This window comes from Podarcis gaigeae (genome assembly GCF_964106915.1).
Source record: "Podarcis gaigeae genome assembly, chromosome: 2".
Taxonomy (NCBI): domain Eukaryota; kingdom Metazoa; phylum Chordata; class Lepidosauria; order Squamata; family Lacertidae; genus Podarcis; species Podarcis gaigeae.
Genome location: NC_139679.1, coordinates 123,478,306 through 123,502,070, shown reverse-complemented (window position 1 = coordinate 123,502,070; position 23,765 = coordinate 123,478,306). Strand labels below are relative to the sequence as shown.

The 23,765-nt window shown below is 46.1% G+C and overlaps 1 protein-coding gene across 1 annotated transcript; it reads left to right on the top strand.

Annotated features, from left to right (window-relative positions):
• Positions 1–3,389: 3,389 nt before the first annotated feature.
• On the top strand, positions 3,390–13,000 carry LOC310839862 (major histocompatibility complex class I-related gene protein-like). Its single transcript, XM_083728803.1, has 8 exons — positions 3,390–3,498; positions 5,502–5,777; positions 5,993–6,268; positions 8,076–8,360; positions 8,712–8,795; positions 10,347–10,382; positions 11,147–11,672; positions 12,422–13,000. The coding sequence occupies exons 1-7, from the start codon at positions 3,441–3,443 to the stop codon at positions 11,176–11,178; spliced, it is 1,047 nt and encodes a 348-aa protein (XP_083584929.1). The 5' UTR covers positions 3,390–3,440; the 3' UTR covers positions 11,179–11,672; positions 12,422–13,000.
• Positions 13,001–23,765: the final 10,765 nt, after the last annotated feature.

Sequence of the window (23,765 nt, the reverse complement as noted above, 5' to 3'; positions counted from 1 at the left end):
ACTCCTGGTTTCCAGCTCACTTCCAAAGTATCCAGTCAGAAACTTCATTTGTAAAAGCCTCGTGTTTTTTCCAGGTTGTTTTAACCTTACAGATTTCTCCCAAAACAAGTAGATCTAAATAAAATAGTGCATGTAGGGTTATGGGGGGGGGGAATGGAAGATGGCAAGGATATGCTCTGTGAGAAGCTGGCTTCAGGCACCAATCCCATTGGCAGACCAACACTGCGTTACGAAGATGTGTGCAAAGAGACATGAAGGCCAGCAACGTCAGCCCAGCTGTGTGGGTTGCAGACAACCGCAGGGCCTGGGGACGGGCAGGTTACGCAATGATTCTTCAACATCAGCTTCATTGGACTGGTCATGTTGTATGGTTGCCTGGCGATCGTCTTCCAAAGCAACTACTCTAGTCCGAACTTAAAAATGGAAAGCGTAATGCTGGTGGTCAACAAAAGAGGTTGAAAGACTCCCTTAAGGCAGATCCTTTAAAATGTAGTATAAACACCAGCAATTGGGAAACCCTGGCCTGAGAGTCCTCCAGTTGGAGAACAGCCTTTACCAAAGGTGTCATGGGCTTTGAAGACACTGGAACTCAGGACGCAAGGGAGAAACGTGCTAGGAGGATGGCATGCTTGGCAAATCCACACCGTGATCAACTCCCACCTATGTCCCCACTGTGGAAGGACGTGTGCATCCAGAATTGGCCTCCACAGTCACTTACAGACTCATGGTTAAAACCGTGTTTATGGAAGACAATTTTACTAGCCTACAAGTGTTTGCCAAAGAAGAAGACGTATCTTACATTAAAAACCTGACAGTACCAAACTACTGAAGGCTTTTCACCAAAACCAGACTAAATGTCTTTCCCTCTGCAGTGTTGGATGGCAGGTTGAGAGGAGTTCCCTACCAGGGCAGACTTTGCTCGTGTGCTCAAGACATCGATTCCATAAAACATATTTTGTTGCATTGTGCAAAATATGAGCAGGCCAGGGCTGAACTGATACTACCCTTGCTGGTACCATTCCCGGGAAAATCCGAGGCTCACTATGTCAGGTTCCTACTGGAAGACCGGACAAATGCTAGAACGTTAGCAGTGGCAAAGTTTTTATCGGTGGTTGCAAGAACAAATGAGCCCTATATTCTAAACAAAATGCTTGTTTAACCTGGAGGTAGGCTGTATGAATTGTGTATTGATTTGTAATGATTTGTTGGGTCTCTGGATTGATTGATTGATTGAGAAGAGGTATCCCTAGCAGTGACCAGAGAAGGAATGACTGCTGGGAGGAGCACAAAGGAGAAGAAGAAGAGGAGGAGGAGGAGGAGGAGGAGGAGGAGGAGGAGGAGGAGGAGGAGGAGGAGGAATAGTTTGGATTTGATATCCCACTTATCACTAGCCGAAGGAGTCTCAAAGCGGCTAACATTCTCCTTTCCCTTCCTCCCCCACAGCAAACACTCTGTGAGGTGAGTGGGGCTGAGATACTTCAAAGAAGTGTGACTAGCCCAAGGTCACCCAGCAGCTGCATGTGGAGGAGCGGAGACGCGAACCCGGTTCACCAGATTACGAGTCTCCCGCTCTTAACCACTACACCACGCTGGCTCTATGAAACACCATGGTGCATCTGCAGCAGCACAACTGGACACCCTCATCTGCCCCAGCTGCAACAAAACATGTCTCTCCTGTGTCGGTCTCTACAGCCACAGCAAGCACTGCAACCATCCAACAGCCTGACCTCACATGAAAGCACACCATTGTCTCCTGAGACAGGTGGATGCCAACACGACAACCCTGAGTTTTTGGAGCAGGTGCACCTAACACCGAAGAAGGGGAGGCCCATTGTTTCAGCACCTGAGGCAAAATGCCCCGTACTACCCCTGGGGTGGAGGGGGCAGGAGGCTCTGCAAGGGCTTCCTGCAAGAAAAAACCTTCACCAAGCCTGGGTGGGAAAGGAGCTTCAGAAAGCGCTTCTTTCTTTTGAGGGCTTATTTTCCTAGCAAGGCAGAGGCTAGCTTCGACATCACTGCAAGAGTGCAATCAGGGCATGTTTATGCATTGGAGCTCAGCCCTGCAGGTTTTTTCTTCCTTATGGCTGTGTGGAAAAAGAACTTGTGGATTTTGGCTATTGTTTGGTGGAGGGAGGGATAGAAATAAACTGTGTGTTTCTAGGGTGATGGAAGATCCAGAACGTTGCTATGACAACTGGTGGGATTTCTTACACTTCGAACCTAGATGTTTTGATTTATACTCGTGGCTCATCTTTTCCTTTTCTTGTTATTTACAGTGGTACCTCAGGTTACAGACGCTTCAGATTACAGACTCTGCTAACCCAGAAATACGGTAGTACCTCGGGTTAAGAACTTTGCTTCAGGATGAGAACAAAAATCGTGTGGCAGCCGCACGGCAGCAGCAGGAGGCCACATTGGCTAAAGTGGTACCTCAAGGTTAAGAACAGTTTCAGATTAAGAACGGACCTCCAGAACGAATTAACTTCTTAACCAGAGGTACCACTGTATTACCTTTTTGCTTGGTATTTGGTATGGTGCAATACCCTGTCACTGCACTTCGAAGTGGTTAAGAATAACAGTTTAAAAATCATAATAAAAAGCTATTTTTAAAAAGCTATCTTTCCTATGAGCAGCAGCCAAACAGAGCCCAGAAAAGCTGCTGGACCGTGGCACGCTCTCCCCCTTTTTTTCCAATTCTCTCTGCTTTGGCCAATAAGCGCCTTTCCTGGAAGTTGCACAGGTGGGACACTGGAGGGCCCTGCTGAGTCAGTCCCAGTCGCCTCCTCTTTACCTGGCAGGGGTGGTAATTGTTGTAGTTGTTGTAATTATTATTATTAATAATACCCCGCCCATCCGGCTGAGTTTACCCAGCCACTCTGGGCGGCTCCCAACAGATTAAAAACAGAATAAAACATTCCCCCCTAAATTGACTTTTGAATTCTGAACTTATTGTTATTCACTTTTTATATTGTATTTTGTGCTGTTTTTTGTTGCATCAATTATGTGTTTTAAATTTGTTGTTAGCCGCCCTGAGCCCGGTTTTCTGAAACGGGAAGGGCGGGGTATAAATAAAAATTATTATTATTAAACATTAAAAACTTCCCTAAATGTTTCCCACCTTTTCTTGCCAGGCTGACTCCGGACTTGCCTCTCCAGCAATTGTACATGATCGCCAAGAATGATGTGCGTACACACACCAAAAATTTCAAGCCCCCCCCCCCCCCCCCGCGTTTCCCGGAATTTGCATAATCGCCAAAAAGTTCACTTTCGCTTCGCAGCCTCCCGCTGCGACGTCCGCCCAGCAACCGCTGCCGAAACCCGAGCTCATTTTTCTAATTGGTTGGATGTGTTGCTCTGGGCCAATCCCGGAGCTTGCTCTAGATCAGCCGCTGCTCTAGATTCCACGGACGGGGGCTGTTTGCGACAGCAATCGATCCAAGATGCGGCAGCTCCTGATCTTGGAAGCGGCTGTTGCCGTCCTGCTGGGAAGCCGCTCAGGTGAGTACCGTCCCCCACACCCATGCGAAGGATTTCCGCGCATTGGCTTGCAAAAAGAAAAAAAGAAGGGAGTAAGATTGCCGTGGTGGCCCTGCTTGCCCCATCCCTAAGCAGCAGCCTTGACTCATTTTGAGCCCTGAATATATTTTCCCGCACAGCCAGCAAGAGCTTTTGAAGGCGTTCACAGCAACGAAGTGTCTCTTTCCTCTTTTTGCTGCATTAAATAGTCTTCTGCCCGCCCTGCTTAAAATCATCCGCTTGTACCCAGGGTTGCCTTAGAGAAAATGTACACTCGGACAGAAAAGTTGTTGAGCGTTTTCGGCCAAAGTTGTTGAGGTTTCTCTTTTTGCAAAATCGCTTTAAAAATTGAGGTTCTTGAACTCCCCCCCCCCACTCCGAAATGGTCAAAATCGCCACTACTTTTGGGATTTCCTGGACATTTAGGGGATTTCTGTCCCAGCCTCCAAATATATAGTACAGTGGTGCCTTGGGTTAAGAAATTAATTCGTTCTGGAGGTCCGTTCTTAACCTGAAACTGTTCTTAACCTGAAGCACCACTTTAGCTAATGGGGCCTCCCGCAGCCGCAGCGCTGCTGCCACGCGATTTCTGTTCTCATCCTGAAGCAAAGTTCTTAACCCGAGGTACTATTTCTGCGTTAGGGGAGTCTGTAACCTGAAGCGTATATAACCTGAAGCGTCTGTAACCCGAGGTATCACTGTATGTCCGGGAAATTTCAGGCATACGGTTCCGCTGTTAGAATCATAGAGTTGGAAGAGACCACAAGGGCCATCGAGTCCAACCCCCTGCCAAGCAGGAAACATGCAAGAAATGCAAGGGAGGTTTTTAATTTGGTGGTGGGGTGCTGCTGAGCCTCAGTCCTCCCACCTCCCTGGTTGATCTCCTAAACGCTGATCTTCCTGAAAAGTATGCTGCACACCTGCCCCCAGAATGGATCGTAATAAGGATGTGGTAATAGAACAAGGGGGAAACTAGGCTTTGTTTCACCCGGGTCAAAGAGCCAATTTGGCACACACACATCATGTGCTTTTGCATACACACACAGGCTGGAAGGCTTAATGGCAATCCTGTAGAGGTGCCACTCAGGGCAATAACCCTCCCCCCCCCCAATATGGCACTGATAGATGATACCGTTTTTTATGCTCTTACCTTTTATTCAAGGGACATGGGTGGCACTGTAGTGTAAACCACAGAGCCTAGGGCTTGCCGATCAGAAGGTCTGCAGTTCGAATCCCCACAACGGGGTGAGCTCTCGTTGTTCAGTCCCAGCTCCTGCCCACCTAGCAGTTTGAAAGCACGCCAAGTACAAGTAGATAAATAGGTACCACTCCGACGGAAAAGTAAACAGTGTTTCCGTGCGCTGCTTTGGACATTTGCCCACCTCCAGTCTGTGGAGACCTCACCTGGTCTCCAAGAATTCTCAGAGATAATAGATAAAGGCTCTGAAATTACATCCGCAAGCTCCTTTAGTACCCTTGGATGCAGTTCATCAGGCCCTGGAGATTTGAATTCATTTAAAGTCGCTAGGTGTTCCCTTACTACCTCTTTTCCTGTCTTGGGCTGCTGCTCCCTCCTTACATCATTTACTCTGTTATCAGCAGGTTGGGCATCGCCTTCCTTTTGGGTCAAAGTAGGTGTGGAGTAGTTCCACCTTTTTCTCTGTCACCCAATAACATTTCTCTGTGTTCCCCACGCAGAGGACCTACCACTTGCTTGTTCTTCCTCTTACTTCAGACACAGCCGAAGAAACCTTTTTTACTATTTTTAACCTCTCTTGCAAGCCTGAGTTCATTCTGAGCTTTAGCCAGCCTGACTTCTGCCCTGCAGCTGTTGGCTACCATGAAGGTCCCTTCCAACTCAACAACAACAAATCCGTTTATTGTGAGGACCATGCCTGTGCACAAAAATCAACACTATCCCTTCCAACTCAACAATTCTGTGATTCTGTGACTCGCTAACTTTGCCTGACTTTCTTCCTTTCTAGGCTATTCCTTTCACACCATGCATGGCTGGTTGACTGCAGTTTGGGAGCCCAGCAGAGGACTTTTCGAGTTCACTGGGGTGGTATACGTGGATGACCAGAGAGCTACTTACTATGACAGCCAGAGCAGGCAGGCGGTGCCTGGCGTCCCATGGATGAAAGATGCTGTAAATTATTATCCCCATATATGGAATATAAACACTTGGAGATTACAGACTGCTGAACTGAGGTTCCGCAACGATGTGGAGAACCTGCAAAAGCACTACAACCAAAGTGGAGGTGAGCAGCATTCAAGAGAGTCCCCTCTGAAAGTTTTGGGATAAAGGTGCAGTCTTTTACCCAAATTAACAGTGTTTTCTTTTTTACTTGCCGAAACTTTTAGCAGAAACAAAGAACTCTTCCTTTCCCACATTTTCCAGCATAAATCAGAAGGATTTATAATCCTGAAAATTGGAAGAGCATATCCTACTGTGACCCTGATGTTTCTCTTTCAGGCTTCCACACTTGGCAGATGACGTATGGCTGTGAGGTGAGTGAGGATGGCCACAGAGCAGGCTATGCCCAATATGGCTATGATGGGGAAGACTTCCTCAGCTTTGACAAGGAGACCCTCACCTGGACAGCGACAGATGTTCCGGCCCAGTTTACCAAGAGGAAGTGGGAGATTGACTTGGCCTGGTCTCAACGCCTCAAGTTCTACCTGGAGAAGGAGTGCCCTGGCCGACTGCCAAAACTCTTGGAGTGTGGAAAGGAGGTTTTACTGAGGAAAGGTGCGGATGGGAAAACAGACTTAACTGTCAGCTCCCTTTGTGGAATGGATGTTGTTGGACCCACAACTTACCGTATTTTTCGCACCATAGGACGCACCGGACAATAGGATGCACCTTGTTTTAGAGGGGGGAGAACAAGAAAAAAAATTCTCCCCCTCTCTGCCCAGCGCCCCTTCAGCGAAGCGGCAGGAGGCGCTGTGCAGAGAGGGGGAGAATTTCCCCCCTCTTGTTTTCCCGCTCTAAAACAAGGTGCCGTTTAAGGTGCGTTCAGGCGGCTACCTTGGAAGCCTGGAGAGCGAGAGGGGTCGGTGTGCTCTCCAGGCTTCAGGTTCCTTTCAACATGCTCTTTGGGGCTGGCGGGGGGAAGCCCACCACCAGCCCCAAGGAGCAGGTCAGGGAGCAGCGGAACTCCTGCAGGGCTCCCCACGCTGCGGATGTCTGCCCGGCGCGAGGGGCGCTCTGCTTCAGGGCGCCTTTTGCGCCGGGCGGCAGGCTGCTATCCGCAGCGAGGGGAGCCCTGCGGTGAACTCCGGCAGGGCTCCCCACGCTGCAGATATCTGCCCAGCACGAGGGGCGCTCTGCTTCAGGGCGCCCTTCCGCCAGGCTGCTATCCGCAGTGTGGGGAGCCCTGCGGGGAACTCCCGCAGGGCTGCCTAGGCTGTGGGTGTGTTCCCGAAGTGCCGGGCGCTCTGATTTCAGCACGCCCGGCGCTCCGGGAAGCAGGCTGCTAGCCTCTATAGAGGCTCCTTCCATAGCCACGCGTCACCTCTCCACCCGGGAGAGGGTAGCGGGGCTATGGCTTCTTCGCTCCATAGGACGCACACACATTTCCCCTTCATAGGACGCACACTTCATTTCCCCTTCAATACGGTACATCAACCCTGGTCGACATGACCAGTGGTCAAGGGTGAGGGCAGTTGTAGTGCGGCAACATCTGCAGGGTTTATGGGCTAATAGCCGTAATAATAAAGAAAGAACATCTGCAGGGCCACGAGTTCCCTGAACTAGGTCCACCACCATCCTGTTTTCCACCAGTGATGGTCCATCTAACTCCCTATTGTCTAAGCCAAGGTTTGCCAGCCTTTGGAATTTAGAAGTAGGAGTATGTGTGTCACTCACAAAATGGCTACCATGGGGTGTGTGGCGTAACCCAGAATGAATATTTACTGAGCCCTTTCATGGGCACTATCCGAGATATTGGCAAGCACACTAAGTTTCCACAAACACTGCACTGGCAACGCCTGATCGACACTGGCTGCCAGTGGCTTTGCAGAGTTTCAGGCAGGGGACAGGGAACCATGGATCTTCTGCATGCGGTAAGTGGAAGTATCAGGAACTCTGGAGTGGTTTAAGATTAACATTGCTCCTCACAGATAAGTCAACTGGTTCAGAGAGATCTGACTCCGGTTCTGCTATGGAGACCCAGTGATGCTGTTCCCTGAAGCCCTAAGAAGGCTCACTATGCAAGGTGCAGAAATGCCAATTACTGCCTCTTGTAGTAACGGAATCCCATTCTCGGGAGCTCCTAATCTCTTGGGGATTCTTCAGGTGGTAGGGTATTTTGCTAACTTATTACAACACAGCTAGAAAACCTCAGGTCCAGGACACCTGAATGTGTCCTGAGTATTTTTGCTTGGCTACAATGTGTCCTGATAATTCCTCTTCCTGAACGCTCACTTTCTATAGACCTGTGAATGTCAAAATTACATTAAGTGCTCCACCCACTTTAAAGGAGCGCGTCCATCCTCTCAGTGGCTGGAAGGGTGCTGATAGATGTGCTTTAGCAACAACCTTGTCCTTTTCGCAGAGCCTCCGATGGTGAAAGTTACACGCATGGCAGGTTATGATGGGCTGGAAACCCTTATCTGCCAGGCCTACGGATTCTATCCCAGAGAGATCAACACCAGGTGGATGAAGGATGGGGAGGTCTGGGAGCAGGACACCTTCCGCAGGGACGTGGTCCCCAACTCAGATGGGACCTATTACGCCTGGCTCAGCATCAAGGTTGACCCCAAGGACAGGGACCACTTCCGGTGCCATGTGGAACATGATGGACTTCTGGAGCCTCTGGACTTGGCCTGGGAGGAGCCTGGTGAGCGATGAGGAGGGGAGGAAGGCTGGCTGTGGTGACTAGATGCCCCAGTGGGAAATCCAAACAGGACCTGAACAAATCTGCATTCTCCTCACCTGCAGTTCCCAGCTGCTGGTATCGTTCATGGGCATACCGCCTCCAATTGTGGTGGCACAGCGTAGCCATTGTGGCTCGTAGGCATTGATAGTGTTCTCCTCCATGAATTTGTCTAATCTTTTAAAGCCATCCACATTGGTGGCCCTCACTGCCTTTCGATGGGGGGCAAATTCTATAGTTCTACTATATATTGCATGAAGAAGTATTTTTTGTTGGGGTTCCCATTCATCATTCTCTCTTTTTACTCCATTTCAGCCTCAAAAGTATTCTATCTGTGGATCCTCTTGGTGCCTGGGGCTGTTCTTATGGTGTTGATAGCAGGGATCACACTATACATCAGTGAGTATAAACTGTGAATTCACACGCAGGGAGGGAGGAGATCATGCTGTTTTAGACTTTGAGGATGAGATGATGACTCAGTGGCGTAGCGTGGGTTGTCAGCACCCGGGGCAAGGCAAGTAATTTGCGCCCCCTAACCCCTGGATTTTAGCACTCGAGTGTGAGCGCCCCCCCCCCGATGTTGCGGCCGGCCCCCTGCACCCCCCCCACGCTACGCCACTGGGGCTGGGGGCGAGCGAAGGAGCCAAGGACCCCCCCTTAAGGCTCAGCAGGAATTTATTAAATTTATCATTTGCGGAGCCCACGCAAGCCGAGGCAGCCGAAGCCCCCTCCCCTCGGGCGCCTCCCCGCCCCCTCCTCTCCTTGGGCTGTAGGTGGAGCCCGCGCTCCGAGGCGCTCCAGATCCGGGCTTAGCGAGCGCCTCTCCTCCCCCCGGCGTGGTCCGGGGGCTTCCAGCCGCGCTCCGTCCTCGCCCGACACCCCCCCCCCACGGCTGAGACTTGCGCTGAGAGCCGGAGCCAGCGGCGCCCCCTTCCACCGGGAGACCCTCGCTCGCCCGCCCGCCGGCTTCCTCTCGGAGGGTTTTGGGGAGTGCAGGGCACGGCGAGGCCCCTCGGAGCTCTCCTCCCTCCCAGTCGGCAGAAGCAGCTGCCGCCTGTGGCTGGGCCGAGGGGATGGTGGCGGCGGCGGCGGCGGGGTGCGGAGGCTGCCTGTACCCGGCCAGGTGTCGGTGGCGGCGTCAGCGCTGCTGCAGCGGCTGCTCCTCCTGCGAGCAGTGAGTGGAGCGCAGCCGCAGGGGCGGGGTGAGTGGAGCGCAGGGGCGGGGGGCGGGCGTGCGCGTGCGAGGGCGCAAGGCTGGTGGTGGTGGCGGCGGGGAGCCCAGCGGAAGAAGGAACTTGTCCCTTCCCTCTGGACCCGCGCCCCCCCCAGATGTTGCGCCCGGTGCGGCCGGCACCCCTGGCACCGCCTACGCTACGCCACTGTGATGACTTGATAGCTGGTGGCCCATCAAAATCTGGTGGTAGCCATAAACATCTCCCCTGATGTGCCCTGAAACTATGTGAATAGTGATTTAGTACCAAGACCAAACAAAGTGGCCATGGCTCCATCCGCACAAGGACAGATTTCCTGCAAGATAAGCAAGAGAGCCAGTGTGGTGTAGTGGTTAAGAGCGATGGACTCGTAATCTGGTGAACTGGGTTCGCGTCCCCGCTCCTCCACATGCAGCTGCTGGGTGACCTTGGGCCAGTCACACTTCTCTGAAGTCTCTCAGCCCCACTCACCTCACAGAGTGTTTGTTGTCGGGGAGGAAGGGAAGGGAGAATGTTAGCCACTTTGAGACTCCTTCGAGTAGTGATAAAGTGGGATATCAAATCCAAACTCTTCTTCTTGTTGTAAGGCACTTGAGGCTGCTAAAAACTGATGGAGCCTGTGCTGGGGAGGGTTTAGTGTTGCCAAGCCTGCGGAAGGTGTCCTGCCAAGTGGAGTGGGATTGGGTTGGGTTGGGTGGGGGTCTCTTCCACTTCCAATGATCTGCTTCTGCTTCCTCAGGAAACCGGCGAGAGGGTGGCTCCAGAGCAACTTCAGGTGAGTGATGCCCCCTTTGAAATGCTTCTCCAACACAGAGCCAATCTCTAGGGAGGGACAGGGAGAGAATTGTGGTGCTCAGGTCTTAGACTGGTCCTCAAGCTGCAGAAGACTCATGACATCTCTTTCCACCCCATCCTTGACATGTTCTGGGCGAAATGAGTCTCCAGCCTGGTCTTTGCCTCTGTGCAGAGACTCTTCTGGTGCAAAATATGTATGTGGGAGGGACTCTGAGAAGCAGCACTGGCAAGGAGACGAAGTATCTTGGTGCAGAACGATGATATCTGATTAAGGTTTAAATGCTTTGTAAACATGTTTTACCTCTTATTTTGCATTAAGTGGTGTATAAATTAATAATTATTAACAGTGGCCGGCTACTTTCACCCTATGCCTCCCTATTTGATTTGTCTATCTTTTGTCTCCATGGAGAATTTGCTTTCCTCTGTTGCCCCCTGGTAGAGTTTCAATGTCTGCCTGAAGGCCATTTACAGGGATCAGGAAGGAAAATATGTGACTCCATTTCCTTGTATGAGTCCTCATTTGGAGCCCTGCAATTCTCTCTCCATTACCACCTTCCCCTTCATTGTAGTGCCCCTTGCATGTGACTTGAGCTGTGGTGGGGTGATTCAGATGTTCAGTTGGCCCTGGCTCAGAAGAATAGGCTAGACTTGATGGCTCCTTAGAACCTTCCAGTTCCTAAGGCCTCCATCCTGACAATTCCACCATGCCAGCTTAACAACAGTCTTTCATTTACATTTCTGCAGCAAGATATTCTGCTGGTGTGCCAGAGAGCTGAGGAAGGTGCCCAAAAGCCTGTTGTGAATCTTCAGTGCTTCTCCAGAGCTTTCGCCTGCAAATTATACAAGCTTCATAAGGGCACAGGAAGCTGAATCAGAGCTTTGGTCCACTGAGCTTTATGTACTGTCTGCAGTGACTGGTTGCCATGCCTAGAGATGCTGAGGATTGATTCTGGAACCTTCTGCATGCCAAGCAGATGCTCTACCTCTGAAGTTTAAATTTGCAGTGAAAAATCAAAAAGAGATGGAATGGTGAAGGTCCATTGTGGGTTGAATACTGTTTTGCCACATGCAAGGGGTTCAGTGGCAATCACAGCACAAGTGGAGGGAAGTTCAGGGTTTTCTTTTAATAGGCAGCATACACAAAAAGTCTTTTAGCAAAATTACAGAGCATGAACCGAACTTCCCCGTTCAGTTATTGGGAACTCCAGGGATCGATAATGGAGAGACTCAGGTCTTCTTTTAGCCGGAACTCAATTCCGGCATGTCTCATGTATAGAACAGGCGATAAATTGTGTTGGAAATGTAAGAGCAAGGAGGGCGATTTCATCCATATGTGGTGGACGTGCGAGATTCTCAAAAAATTTTGGGAATCCATCTATAATGAATTTTAAAAAATTCTTAAATATACGTTTGTTAAAAAACCCGAAGCCTTCCTGCTGGGGATAATTGGTAAGGATATCAAAGAAGAAGATAGAACCTTTTTTCAATATGCAACGGTGGCTGCCAGAACCCTCATAGCACAGTACTGGAAAACACCAAAAATCCCAACACTAAAGGAGTGACAACTTAAATTATCTGATTATTTGGAGTTGGCTAAATTGACACAGAAAATAAGAAATCAAAGAAGTGCAAAATTTAACAATGAATGGGATAAATTTAGGATATATATGGAAATAGAGACAAGGGGAAAATCAAAATGTTGATCAGAAACACATATGTACTTACAGAAATCACAGTAGGCATGAGATAACACTTACTACGTAAAAAGTTTTATTAAGGAATAGACACAGCAGATAGATAAACAAGGCAATATTTTCCGAAATCGAGATAAAGGGAAGTCGATCAATGTCATTTAAAGTTGTATGTATTTCGTGTTTTTCTTTTTTCTCTCTCTCTTTTTCTTTTCTTTTTTCTTCTTCTCTTTTTCTGTTTTTTCTTTTTCATTTTGTCTTTTGTACGTTTGTGAAATATATTTATGTCAAAATTTAATAAAAAATAAATAAATCCAGCATGTCTCAGGTAAGCGCCAAATTAAGCCAAAAGCCCTTGCTAATCGCCGAAATGCCAGTAAGATAGGAAAAATAATACAAACCACTGTCTATTTCTTTGAGATACAAAAGTCTTCCATGTAGGTTCCCCCTATAAATAGTTTCAAAAGAGAAATTTTGGGGAGCCACTTTAAGGATCACATTCCTTAAAGGAATGTCCATTGATGTTTTAGCATGGAATGTTCCATGGCATGGAATTGATGTTTTAGCATGGCAGCACCTAACTTCTAAACAATTTATAGACAAAGCTATCTGGAAAAGTCACTTTATTGCATATATTTGTTCTTAAACTCTGCACATTTTTTCTTTGATAACCTTATGAGCATTACCCTTTTTGAAAATTGGTTTTATCGGTATTTCATATACTTATTACTGACATGCACCAACTGAATTTATCGGGAAGCTGATAACTTTGGGGACACATTGGTCTCTGTTCTTGTTTGGATGCTGATCTTCTGTATTGGGAAGTTTTTAATGTTTGATGTTTTATTATGTTGTTGATGATGATAATGTATGGAAGAAATTGTTGTATTAGTCTTCTGCTCTGCGAGAGGTACAGAACCAATTGTTTTGATAATACAAAAAAAATTCCTTCCAGTAGCACCTTAAAGACCAACTAAGTCAGTTCTTGGTATGAGCTTTCGTGTGCATGCACACTTCTTCAGATACGCTGATAATGTTTTGATAATGTTAGGCTTATATCTTGTTTCTTGAAAAAACATTTAAATAATTTTAAATAACTTTTAAAATTACATTCCTGGTTTTAAGGTGGTTTGGGGGGTTTGTTTGTTTTTTGTTTTTGTTTTGGGGAGTTATGTTGTACTCTGGCCTTTCCCAGTGTAAAAATCAAAAATCTGCCCTTATTCCCATATGGGGGACACAAGAGCCCTTATAGAGTCCTTTGCAGGTTCTCCATCGGTCGGAGAAAATAACAGAGGCCAACCAGAGAATACTGAGAAGCAAAGCAGCTAGTAAGCCTGATCTTTATTGAACTGTTGCAACAGGGTGCCCCCTTCACACGCAGGAAAGGAGGAGGACCCCGAACAAAGGTGTGCCCACCCTTATATAGACATTTTATATTACCCACCTGGAGTCCAAGACAATCCCCAGAAACATCATACCCACATCACAGACGAGGTGGTCTACAGCAGAAATCTGAGTGCATTGTTTATCTCGTCTGACAGGTTACCTGTTAATGGTTACTTGATTGGATACCCTGGGGAGCCTGGCCAGTCTTTTGTAAAGACAAATACTTAGTTCCTGAGCCAGGTCACAAGCTCACCCTTTTCATACACAGACATACCCTTAAGACAGGATTTGTGAACAAAAAGACAATGGGGAGGCTCCCCCACCTCCTCCCTCCTTGTAGAGAAAACATTTGGTCACTTTGCAAGTCAAAATGGTTTCAGAGCTGTCCTACGGTGCTGCTCCAGACATTTCCACACATCTATGTATGCGCTTGGTTGGTGCCTTTATAATATATATATATATATATATATGCTTTCGTAGATTTAAATTTAAATTTTCTATTTCACCAGTAATGTTTTTAAATTTTCATACAACTTCCTATTATGAAGAAAGGTTTAGTTCACACAAGCATTTAAAGGTTTGAATTTTAATTATGGCTTTACAAAAATCATAGCACTCAGGATGATCACAATAGTGTTAAAAAACCCCATTGTGATTGCTATAATATGAAACACAATAGCATATAAATGAAGCAATGGGAACAAATGTATCAAAACACCTGATACAATTTAATAAAGCCATAGTAACTCAGTATTCTCAGAACACAGGGGTGCCAACTTGAATAAAATATTGGGCCCAGGTAAGCCCCAGTCCACATAATTGGTCACATGATGTGGGACACACCACTTGAATGGCAAGCAATTTTTATGTGTTCTTATGGAAGTGTGCTTTGGGGCCTCTCTAGAGGTTGTGGTATAGATGCAAACTTTGGCAAACCCTTGGCAGTCTCCTTGGATTGCTCTGAAAATTACTCCCCAACAACAATGAAAGGTAGAGCAGGTGGGCATGGCTTGACCAAAACAGCCTGGCAGACCAAGAGGGGAGGACCTGGCAGGTGTAAACTGGCCCATGAACCAGATGTTCCCACCTCTGTCCTAGAAGAAACCCTTGATCTGGACTCTTGTGAATGTGTTTTTCGCCAAGTTTTGACCTGCTCAGCTGACCTCTCTGATATCCTCAGAGTCTGGAGCCACATCTGGTGGTTTCTGCAACCTGTTTTACAGTAGTCCTGCATCTGCATACGATACAATACAATAATCTTTATTGTCATTGTCCGATACAGAACAACGAAACTGAAAAAATCTACATCAGACATTCAAAAACCAACAAGCCTGCTATCCCAGCCTGGTTAACCCCCTAAGAACTCTGATACCCCATAATTAAATACAATATACAGAGACTACCTTGCACTGCGTTTAAAACCAAAATCGCATTTGGATAAAAACTGTTTCTCAGGCAGCTAGTGTTGGCTATTTGCAGTATGGTAGCGCTGCAGAGAGCTTGCTGGGGAGACCATGCATTAAAAAGGGACTCAAAAATAACTTAAACAAGGTTTTAATAAGAAAAACAAAAACTCCATTTACACTAAATACATCAACAACCATGACCCAACCACCAACCCATCCCCCAGGGTAATGGGAGACCTAGGTGCTGCTCCTTATATACTACACCCAATTGCTGACAGAGCTGAATCAATACAACTCAGCAGCACCTGCTATGTTTCACAGCTGTAAAGCTGGGTCTCGTTATTTTGCTCTGGCCCCTTAAAGACATACACATCAATGATGAACCTTTACATTTAAAGAAACCATTCAACAGCTAGTCCTAGTCTTTATAACCCTGTACCTTCTTCCAGAAGGCAGAAGCTGAAAGAGATCATTTCCGGGGTGCGCACTATCCTGCGCTATCTCTGCAGCTTTTTCTTATGGCACCTGGAAGCATAGATTTGATCCAAGGTGGGAAAAGTGCACCCAATTATTCTCTGTGCAGTCTTTACAACCCTGGGCAGCATTGTTTTTCCCCTGAAAAATATGGAGCCACATTGAAAAATCAGGAGGTTGCGGAGTCAGTTTTTCTTTCCCTTATAATTATCAAAATCATAGCAGGTTTTTTTTTAATCTTCTCAACAAAGCTCCAGGGATTTGTCCAAATATTGCCTTGGAGCCCACTGAAGTAAACATCTGATTCAAGAGCCCCATGATGTAATATCTTGTATCTGAGTGCATAAGTATCTCCTTTACTATTAAGAGCTTGGGTGAGAGTTTTGTACAGACTACACAGGTGTGAGGTTGACTTCCATCCCCTTCAGATTGTAAGTCTTGGTTGGGCTCCATCAATGTTAGGAAAGCCACTGAACTTTGCTTAAAGAATCATAGAATAGTAAAGTTGCAAAGGACCCACAGGTCATCGAGTCCAACCCCTGCATTGCTGGAATCTCAGCTAAACCATCTAGTTTGGCTTCATCTACAATCTTCCAACTGAGAGGAGCAGTTCCATGGGAGAGGAGTGTTCAAGGCAGACAAGAAATGATACCGCTTTTGCTCCTTTTGTTCCTTCAGCCCTACGCAGATTTTGGAATGGTGGAAGTGAAATGGCCCTTGACTTAAGAGAGAGAATGGATTGACCCATTCAATTATTACAAGCCAGGAGATCACCTCATCAGTGCAGTCATTTCTGCTACAAGAGCTTTATTTCATTCATATGTCTTCAATAAGTCTCCCTCTACCAGCTTCAGACTGTAAGTTGACCTGGTTACTGCTGCTCCACAAGCTAACAATTGAATGAAGCCCAAACATTCCCAATGACCAGGCTCTTTTGTGCTCCTGTTAATCCTTGTCCTGTTTTGTCTTTGGGGAGAGATTCGGCAATGCATCAGTGCTAAGGCACCATTGACTGCATGGCTTATCTTTTCAGATGTTGTTATTAGCAAGGTCCCCTTCCAACTGTAAAGTATAGAAATGTAAGACAAAGCAGTTCTTTCTTGGTTTTGAAAGTGGAAAAGGGCAGGGCACTCCAGGTGATCCTGATAGCTGCTTATTAAATAAGCAAATGTTGCCCAATGCCATGTTTTCTGTTGGAAAGTAGGACCAAATCCACTATGACCTTTTAGCAACATATCAGCTGTCCATAAGTTTTCAGCTAGGGAAACACTGGAGGGTCACTTCCGGATTACCTCTTGACTGAGTATTCATTCTGATCTTTTCCCACAATGTTTAGCGGGGAAGTATATGACACTCAGGGACGCAGGTGGCGCTGTGGGTTAAAGCCTCAGCGCCTAGGACTTGCCGATCAAAAGGTCGGCGGTTCGAATCCCTGCGGCGGGGTGCGCTCCCGCTGCTCGGTCCCAGCGCCTGCCAACCTAGCAGTTCGAAAGCACCTCCGGGTGCAAGTAGATAAATAGGGACCGCTTACCAGCGGGAAGGTAAACGGCGTTTCCATGTGCGGCTCTGGCTCGCCAGATACAGCTTGTCACGCTGGCCACGTGACCCGGAAGTGTCTCTGGACAGCGCTGGCCCCTGGCCTCTTAAGTGAGATGGGCGCACAACCCCAGAGTCTGTCAAGACTGGCCCGTACGGGCAGGGGTACCTTTACCTTTTATATGACACTCATGGGACGTGGGTGGCGCTGTGGGTTAAACCACAGAGCCTAGGGCTTGCTGATCAGAAGGTCGGCGGTTCGAATCCCTATGACGGGGTGAGCTCCCGTTGCTCGGTCCCAGCTCCTGCCAACCTAGCAGTTCGAAAGCATGTCAAAGTGCAAGTAGATAAATAGGTACCGCTCCGGCGGGAAGGTAAATGGCGTTTCCGTGCGCTGCTCTGGTTCGCCAGAAGCGGCTTAGTCCTGCTGGCCACATGACCCGGAAGCTGTATGCCAGCTCCCTCGGCCAGTAAAGCGAGATGAGCGCCGCAACCCCAGAGTCGGTCACGACTGGACTTAATGGTCAGGGGTCCCTTTACCTTTATATGACACTCGCTGCTTCCTGAGCGTTCATACAGTATGATAGTATCATACTGATACTATGACAATGCCTAAATGCACTTTTCTATCACACTTTTTTCTTCTTGGAAGTGTGTTTATTGTCCCTGGTATGCAATTATTGCAACTATTCTTGATCATTTCATTTTGGCAGTAAAGCAGCCACAAAGTACTGGAAACTTCTGTCTCTCTTGTTTGCCATTGAGGAGATCAATCAGAACTCCAGGCTCTTACCCAACACCACCCTGGGCTATAATATCCACGATAACTTTTTCCATGGAAGGGTGACGTACGAAGCCTTGGTAGACCAACTCTCTTCTGGGCAGGTGAATGTTCCAAACTACAACTGCGGAGGACAAAATAACTTGGTTGCTGTTCTTGAAGGTGCTGAGTCTCACAACTCCATCCAGATTTCCAGGATTCTGAGTATCTATAACATCCCACAGGTAGGAATGGAGAGAGGTGTGCCATTTTCTGTCTGAGTCTAATTCTAGAGAACTCAAAAGATACGTATATTTTGCATAGTGTTGACATAATGTCTTCCTCTTCAAAATGAGGAAGACCTGGGATGTTAGGGTTTTTATTTTAAAAAGCTGTCACAGACAATTGTGGGGTTGGGGGTTGGGGTGGTATTGGAATTAAATGATACTGATGAACTATGATGGATACATTAAATTGGGGGGGGGACCCTCAGTGACAAATATTGGAATTTTTCTAATGTCCCAAGTATTGGATTAACCCATATTTCGCTACTGTAGCATCCCAGGTCGACATGAGAAATCCACTACTACTCCAGGAGTCTTGCTCCTGATCAGTCAATGCCAGTTTAGACCACATGAACACATATGGGGACAAAACCAATAGGGAAAGAGGATTTAAGATGATAGTGGACAGTGTGTTTTGGATCGCAGGCTTAAGCCTCTTTCTTTTTTCTATTTAATTAATTGTAAAAGGAAAAGATGAGGGAATGAATTCCAGTAAAAAACTGGGCTGTCGTTTTAGGCAAAAACAGCGAAAGAGTGGGAATGTTCAGCTGGGAAGCTTCACTCTTTGAAGTCATCTTCACGTCAAATGGTGGTTCTCAGCACTCTCTGTATGGGGAATAAAGGGGGGAAACCGAGGTCTTTAGTATAGGTGGCAGCAACGAAAACCATCCCAATGAAAAGGAAATGCAAGAAAGCAAAATGGCTGTCCAACGAGGCCTTACAAATAGCGGGGGAGAGAAGGCAAGCAAAATGCGAGGGAGATAGTGAAAGATACAGGAAATTGAATGCAGATTTCCAAAAAATAGCAAGGAGAGACAAGAAGGCCTTCTTAAACGAGCAATGCAAAGAAATAGAGGAAAACAATAGAACGGGAAAAACCAGAGATCTGTTCAAGAAAATTGGAGATATGAAAGGAACATTTCGTACAAAGATTACCATAATAAAAGACAAAAGTGGAAAGGACCTAACAGAAGCAGAAGACATCAAGAAGAGGTGGCAAGAATACACAGAGAAATTATACCAGAAAGACATGGATGGCTCGTACACCCCAGGTAGTGTGGTTGCTGACCTTGAGCCAGACATCCTGGAGAGTGAAGTCAAATGAGCCTTAGAAAGCACTGCAAATAACAAGGCCAGTGGAAGTGATGGTATTCCAGCTGAACTATTTAAAATTTTAAAAGATGATGCTGTTAAGATGCTACACTCAATATGCCAGCAAATTTGGAAAACTCAGCAGTGGCCAGAGGATTGGAGAAGATCCATCTACATCCCAATCCCAAAGAAGGGCAGTGCCAAAGAATGCTCCAACTACCGCACACTTGCACTCATTTCACACGCTAGCAAGGTTATGCTTAAAATTCTACAAGGCAGGCTTAAGCAGTATGTGGACCGAGAACCTCCAGAAGTGCAAGCTGGATTTAGAAGAGGCAGAGGAACCAGAGACCAAACTGCAAACATGCGCTGGATTATGGAGAAAGCTAGAGTTCCAGAAATACATCTACTTCTGCTTCATTGACAATGCAAAAGCCTTTGACTGTGTCGAGCACAACAAACTATGGCAAGTTCTTAAAGAAATGGTAGTGCCTGATCACCTCATCTGTCTCCTGAGAAATCTCTATGTGGGACAAGAAGCTACAGTTAGAACTGGATATGGAACAACTGATTGGTTCAAAATTGGGAAAGGAGTACGGCAAGGCTGTATATTGTCCCCCTGCTTATTTAACTTATATGCAGAATTCATTGTGCGAAAGGCTGGGCTGGATGATTCCCAAGCCGGAATTAAGATCGCCGGAAGAAATAATCAACAACCTCAGATATGCAGATGACACAACCTTAATGGCAGAAAGTGAGAAGGAATTAAAGAACCTTTTAATGAGGGTGAAAGAGAAGAGCGCAAAATACGGTCTGAAGCTCAACATCAAAAAAACGAAGATCATGGCCACTGGTCCCATCACCTCCTGGCAAATAGATAGATGATAGATAGATGATAGATAGATAGATAGATGATAGATAGATAGATAGATAGATAGATAGATAGATAGATGATGGATAGATAGATAGATAGATAGATAGATAGATAGATAGATGATAGATAGATAGATAGATAGATAGATAGATAGATAGATAGATAGATGATAGATAGATAGATGATAGATAGATGATAGATAGATAGATGATAGAGATAGATATAGATAGATAGATAGATAGATAGATAGATAGATAGATAGATAGAGATAGATGATAGATGATAGATAGATAGATAGATAGATAGATAGATAGATATAGATATAGATAGATAGATGATAGATAGATAGATAGATAGATAGATAGATAGATAGATGACAGATAGATATAGATAGCATAACATTTTGAAAGCATCTAAGTGGCATACCATAACAAGAAGCCTATTCGGATGCTTTAAAGGTTGAGGTAATTTTAACCTGTTTTATTATTTTAACCTTCATATATTTTGAAGTATTGCTGTAATTTTTCTTGATTTTCATAGTTTTCATAAACTGCTTTGAGAGCTATTGTTTCAAGCAGTGCATGCATTTTATGAAATTAATGAACTATATATGCAAATAAAGTAACAAAGCGTAGTAAAATCATAGTATTAAAGCCTATTAAGAACAAATAGAAACAGGGACCCAGGGAATTCCTAGAGATTAAAATCCCATCTGATCTTACTTGTCAAGTCATTTGTGCCTCAGCACAAAGATTTGCATTTACAAGGTAAATAGTAATAATAATAAAAGGCTTTGATCCAAAACAAAACAAGTCAACCACCTTACTTCTCTTGCCAGGTCAGTTACGCATTTGTCTCCCAAGTTCTCAGTGATAAGAGTCAGTTCCCATTTTTCTATCGGATGGTCCCCAAAGAAGAAGCCCAATATTCAGGGATTGTCAAGCTGCTCCAACACTTCAGATGGACGTTTGTTGGTCTCTTTGCTCCAGACACTGACAACGGAGAGAGATTCTTAAAGATGTTGCTGCCTCTCCTCACTGAGAATGGCATTTGTGTTCCCATCTCACAGAGCATCCCCCTAGTTGACAATCAACCTGTGAATATCAGTTTTCTACCATTCCAAAAGTGGAGACAAGTCAATGTATTTCTTTACTATGTAGAAACTAATTATTTATCCCTGGGAATCATAATTATAGAAAAAACATTCAACCTCTTAAAACCCAAGACAGGGAAAGTCTTGATCACAACGGCTACGTGGGACATCTCCTTGGAGTTAAATTACAGTGGCTTATCTTTCCAACACATCCAAGGCTTTCTTTCTTTCTTTTTGGAGACAAATAAACAGGCAAAATATGATGGTTTTCTACCCTTCCTCTCTGGTATTAAGAAGTTTTGGGAGAAAGCTTTTAATTGCTCCTATTTAAAGCATGCATTCTCAGTGAAAGGCTGGACAAGATGGGAGAAACTGGAGATGCTTCCCCAAGATGATCTGGAAAGAATCCTCTCTCTAGACAGCTACAGGATCTATAACACTCTGCAAGCTGTGGCTTGTGCCTTAAATGCTGCATATTCATCTAGATCTAAGCAGAGGGCAAAGTACAAACTGGACGTTCAAAGGCTACTGGCATGGCAGGTATTTCATTCCCATCACAGACATCTCTGCCAGACGTGACAATCAGTCGTACCATTCCAGAATCATTTTCTTGGATTTCTCTGAGAACATGTGTAGTGTGGGGAGGTAAAAATTTTAGGGACCAATTCAGGTCGCTTCAAAAATGGGCCTGCAAAATATCACTTTCCCAAGCAGAAGCTTAAAGACACAGCTACTTGTGTCTGCACCCAGCCCCAGGTCAAAGGAGATCTAAACATGAAATGGGCAGAATTGGATAGCCAGTATAATTTCCCCTTATTCTAGACGATACTCCTTTCTCTGCCATTCTAGCTCCACCCTTTCCTGGGAAACTCCCAGTTCTACAATTCTTCCATGGACAGAGTGTATGAGTGGATGAGAATGCCCCCCACTCAGCTTTCTTAGTCTTAATTCCCCTCGTTTACTGACGCACACCCACCAAACCTGAAAGTCAGTTGCCCTGTTGTTATCTTTTCACTCAGCAGCCTAACAGCCCACGGACAGAAGCTGTTCTTTACCCTGTTGATGCAACTAATCATGCTTCTACATCTTCTGTCCAAGAGCAGGAGATCAAGAAAGTGCCGGCCAGCTTGTGAATCATCCCTGAGAATTTTCCTCACTCTCCTGAGGCAACGTTCTTCCACTATTTCATCCAGCGGATTCACGGGACAGCCCATACTATCTTGTGCTGTGTTCACCACGCTCTGTAGGCACTTCCTATCAGTTGATGTCAAACTAGCGTACCACACCGTGATGCAGTATGAAAGGACACTTTCTATTGTGGACCAGTAGAAGGAGATCATCAAATGTTGATTGACATTGTTCTTCCGCAATACTCTGAGGAGATGAGGTCTCCGTTGGGCTTTCTTAACCACCTGGGTTGTATTTATTATCTATGCATCTTGTATGATCGAGAGCTTAATCCCCTGTTAGGAGACCCTGAAATGGGGAAGTGCAGAGAATCTGTGAAGAAAAAGGTTCAAAAGGGGGGGGGGTAGAGAAGAAGTAAGAGCAGCCTAACCACATGTCCTCTTGAACTCCATCTCTCTTGACTTATTTGATCAAGCAGAGAGGTTTTACTGGTTGGTTCCAGAGCATGGTTATAGCACCTCATTGCGTAAGACAGTGGCCCCTGTCACTCTGAAAGATGTGGTGATGCAGACTTCTAAAGAACCTGTTCATTTGAGCTAACCAATGTCCAGTTAAAAGTGTTAAGCTGTAGGTGAACATATCAGACAACACAGCAATTCTTCAAACAGCTCTTGTTTATTCACAGGTCAGAACAGAACTGAACTGAAGGGTTCAGCCAGCCTGCTTATATAGAGCTCCAGTACAATGTAACTGTAACAACTTTCTGTAACTATCCAATCGCTGAACATCACTTTCAATCCCTTGTTTGCCTATGTGGACCTGAACTATCTACAGTATTCCCCAGCTGGCCCAGGGTGAGAACTTCAGTACATAACAAAAAGTGTCCCCTTTCTTCTGAGTAAATGAGTACATAAATTTTAGAAGATGGGAAGGCAGCTGCAATCGAACTCACACAATATCCTTGGCAGAGGAAGCCTCTAACCATGGAATAATCGAAGCATGTGGAAGAAAGAAGCTCCTGATGGAGACAACATGTTTCCCTTCCTTCCCACGCAGTCTCATGCCTGAGATGATTCCAGCCACTTAGCCAAGCACCCTTTGGGGGCCCAAATGATTCATAATAATAATAATAATATTTGTATAACTAGTTTTTATCAAAGTGCCAAGCTTATTTTGGCACTGTAAAAGGTAAAGGGACCCCTGACCATCAGGTCCAGTCGTGACCGACTCTGGGGTTGCGGCGCTCATCTCGCTTTATTGGCTGAGGGAGCCGGCATACAGCTTCCAGGTCATGTGGCCAGCATGACTAAGCCGCTTCTGGCGAACCAGAGCAGCCGTTTACCTTCCCGCCGGAGCGGTACCTATTTATCTACTTGCACTTTGACGTGCTATTGAACTGCTAGGTTGGCAGGAGCAGGGACCGAGCAACGGGAGCTCACCCCGTTGCGGGATTCGAACTGCCGACCTCCTGATTGGCAATTCCTAGTCTCTGTGGTTTAACCCACAGCGCAACCCGTGTCCCTTTTGACACTGAGTGGTATATAAATTCCTGCTTTCATTATGAAAAATAATAAAATTGGGGGAAATATACAAAAAATGTCTCAGAATATCAAAGAGGAGGTTGATGCAGAAACTATTA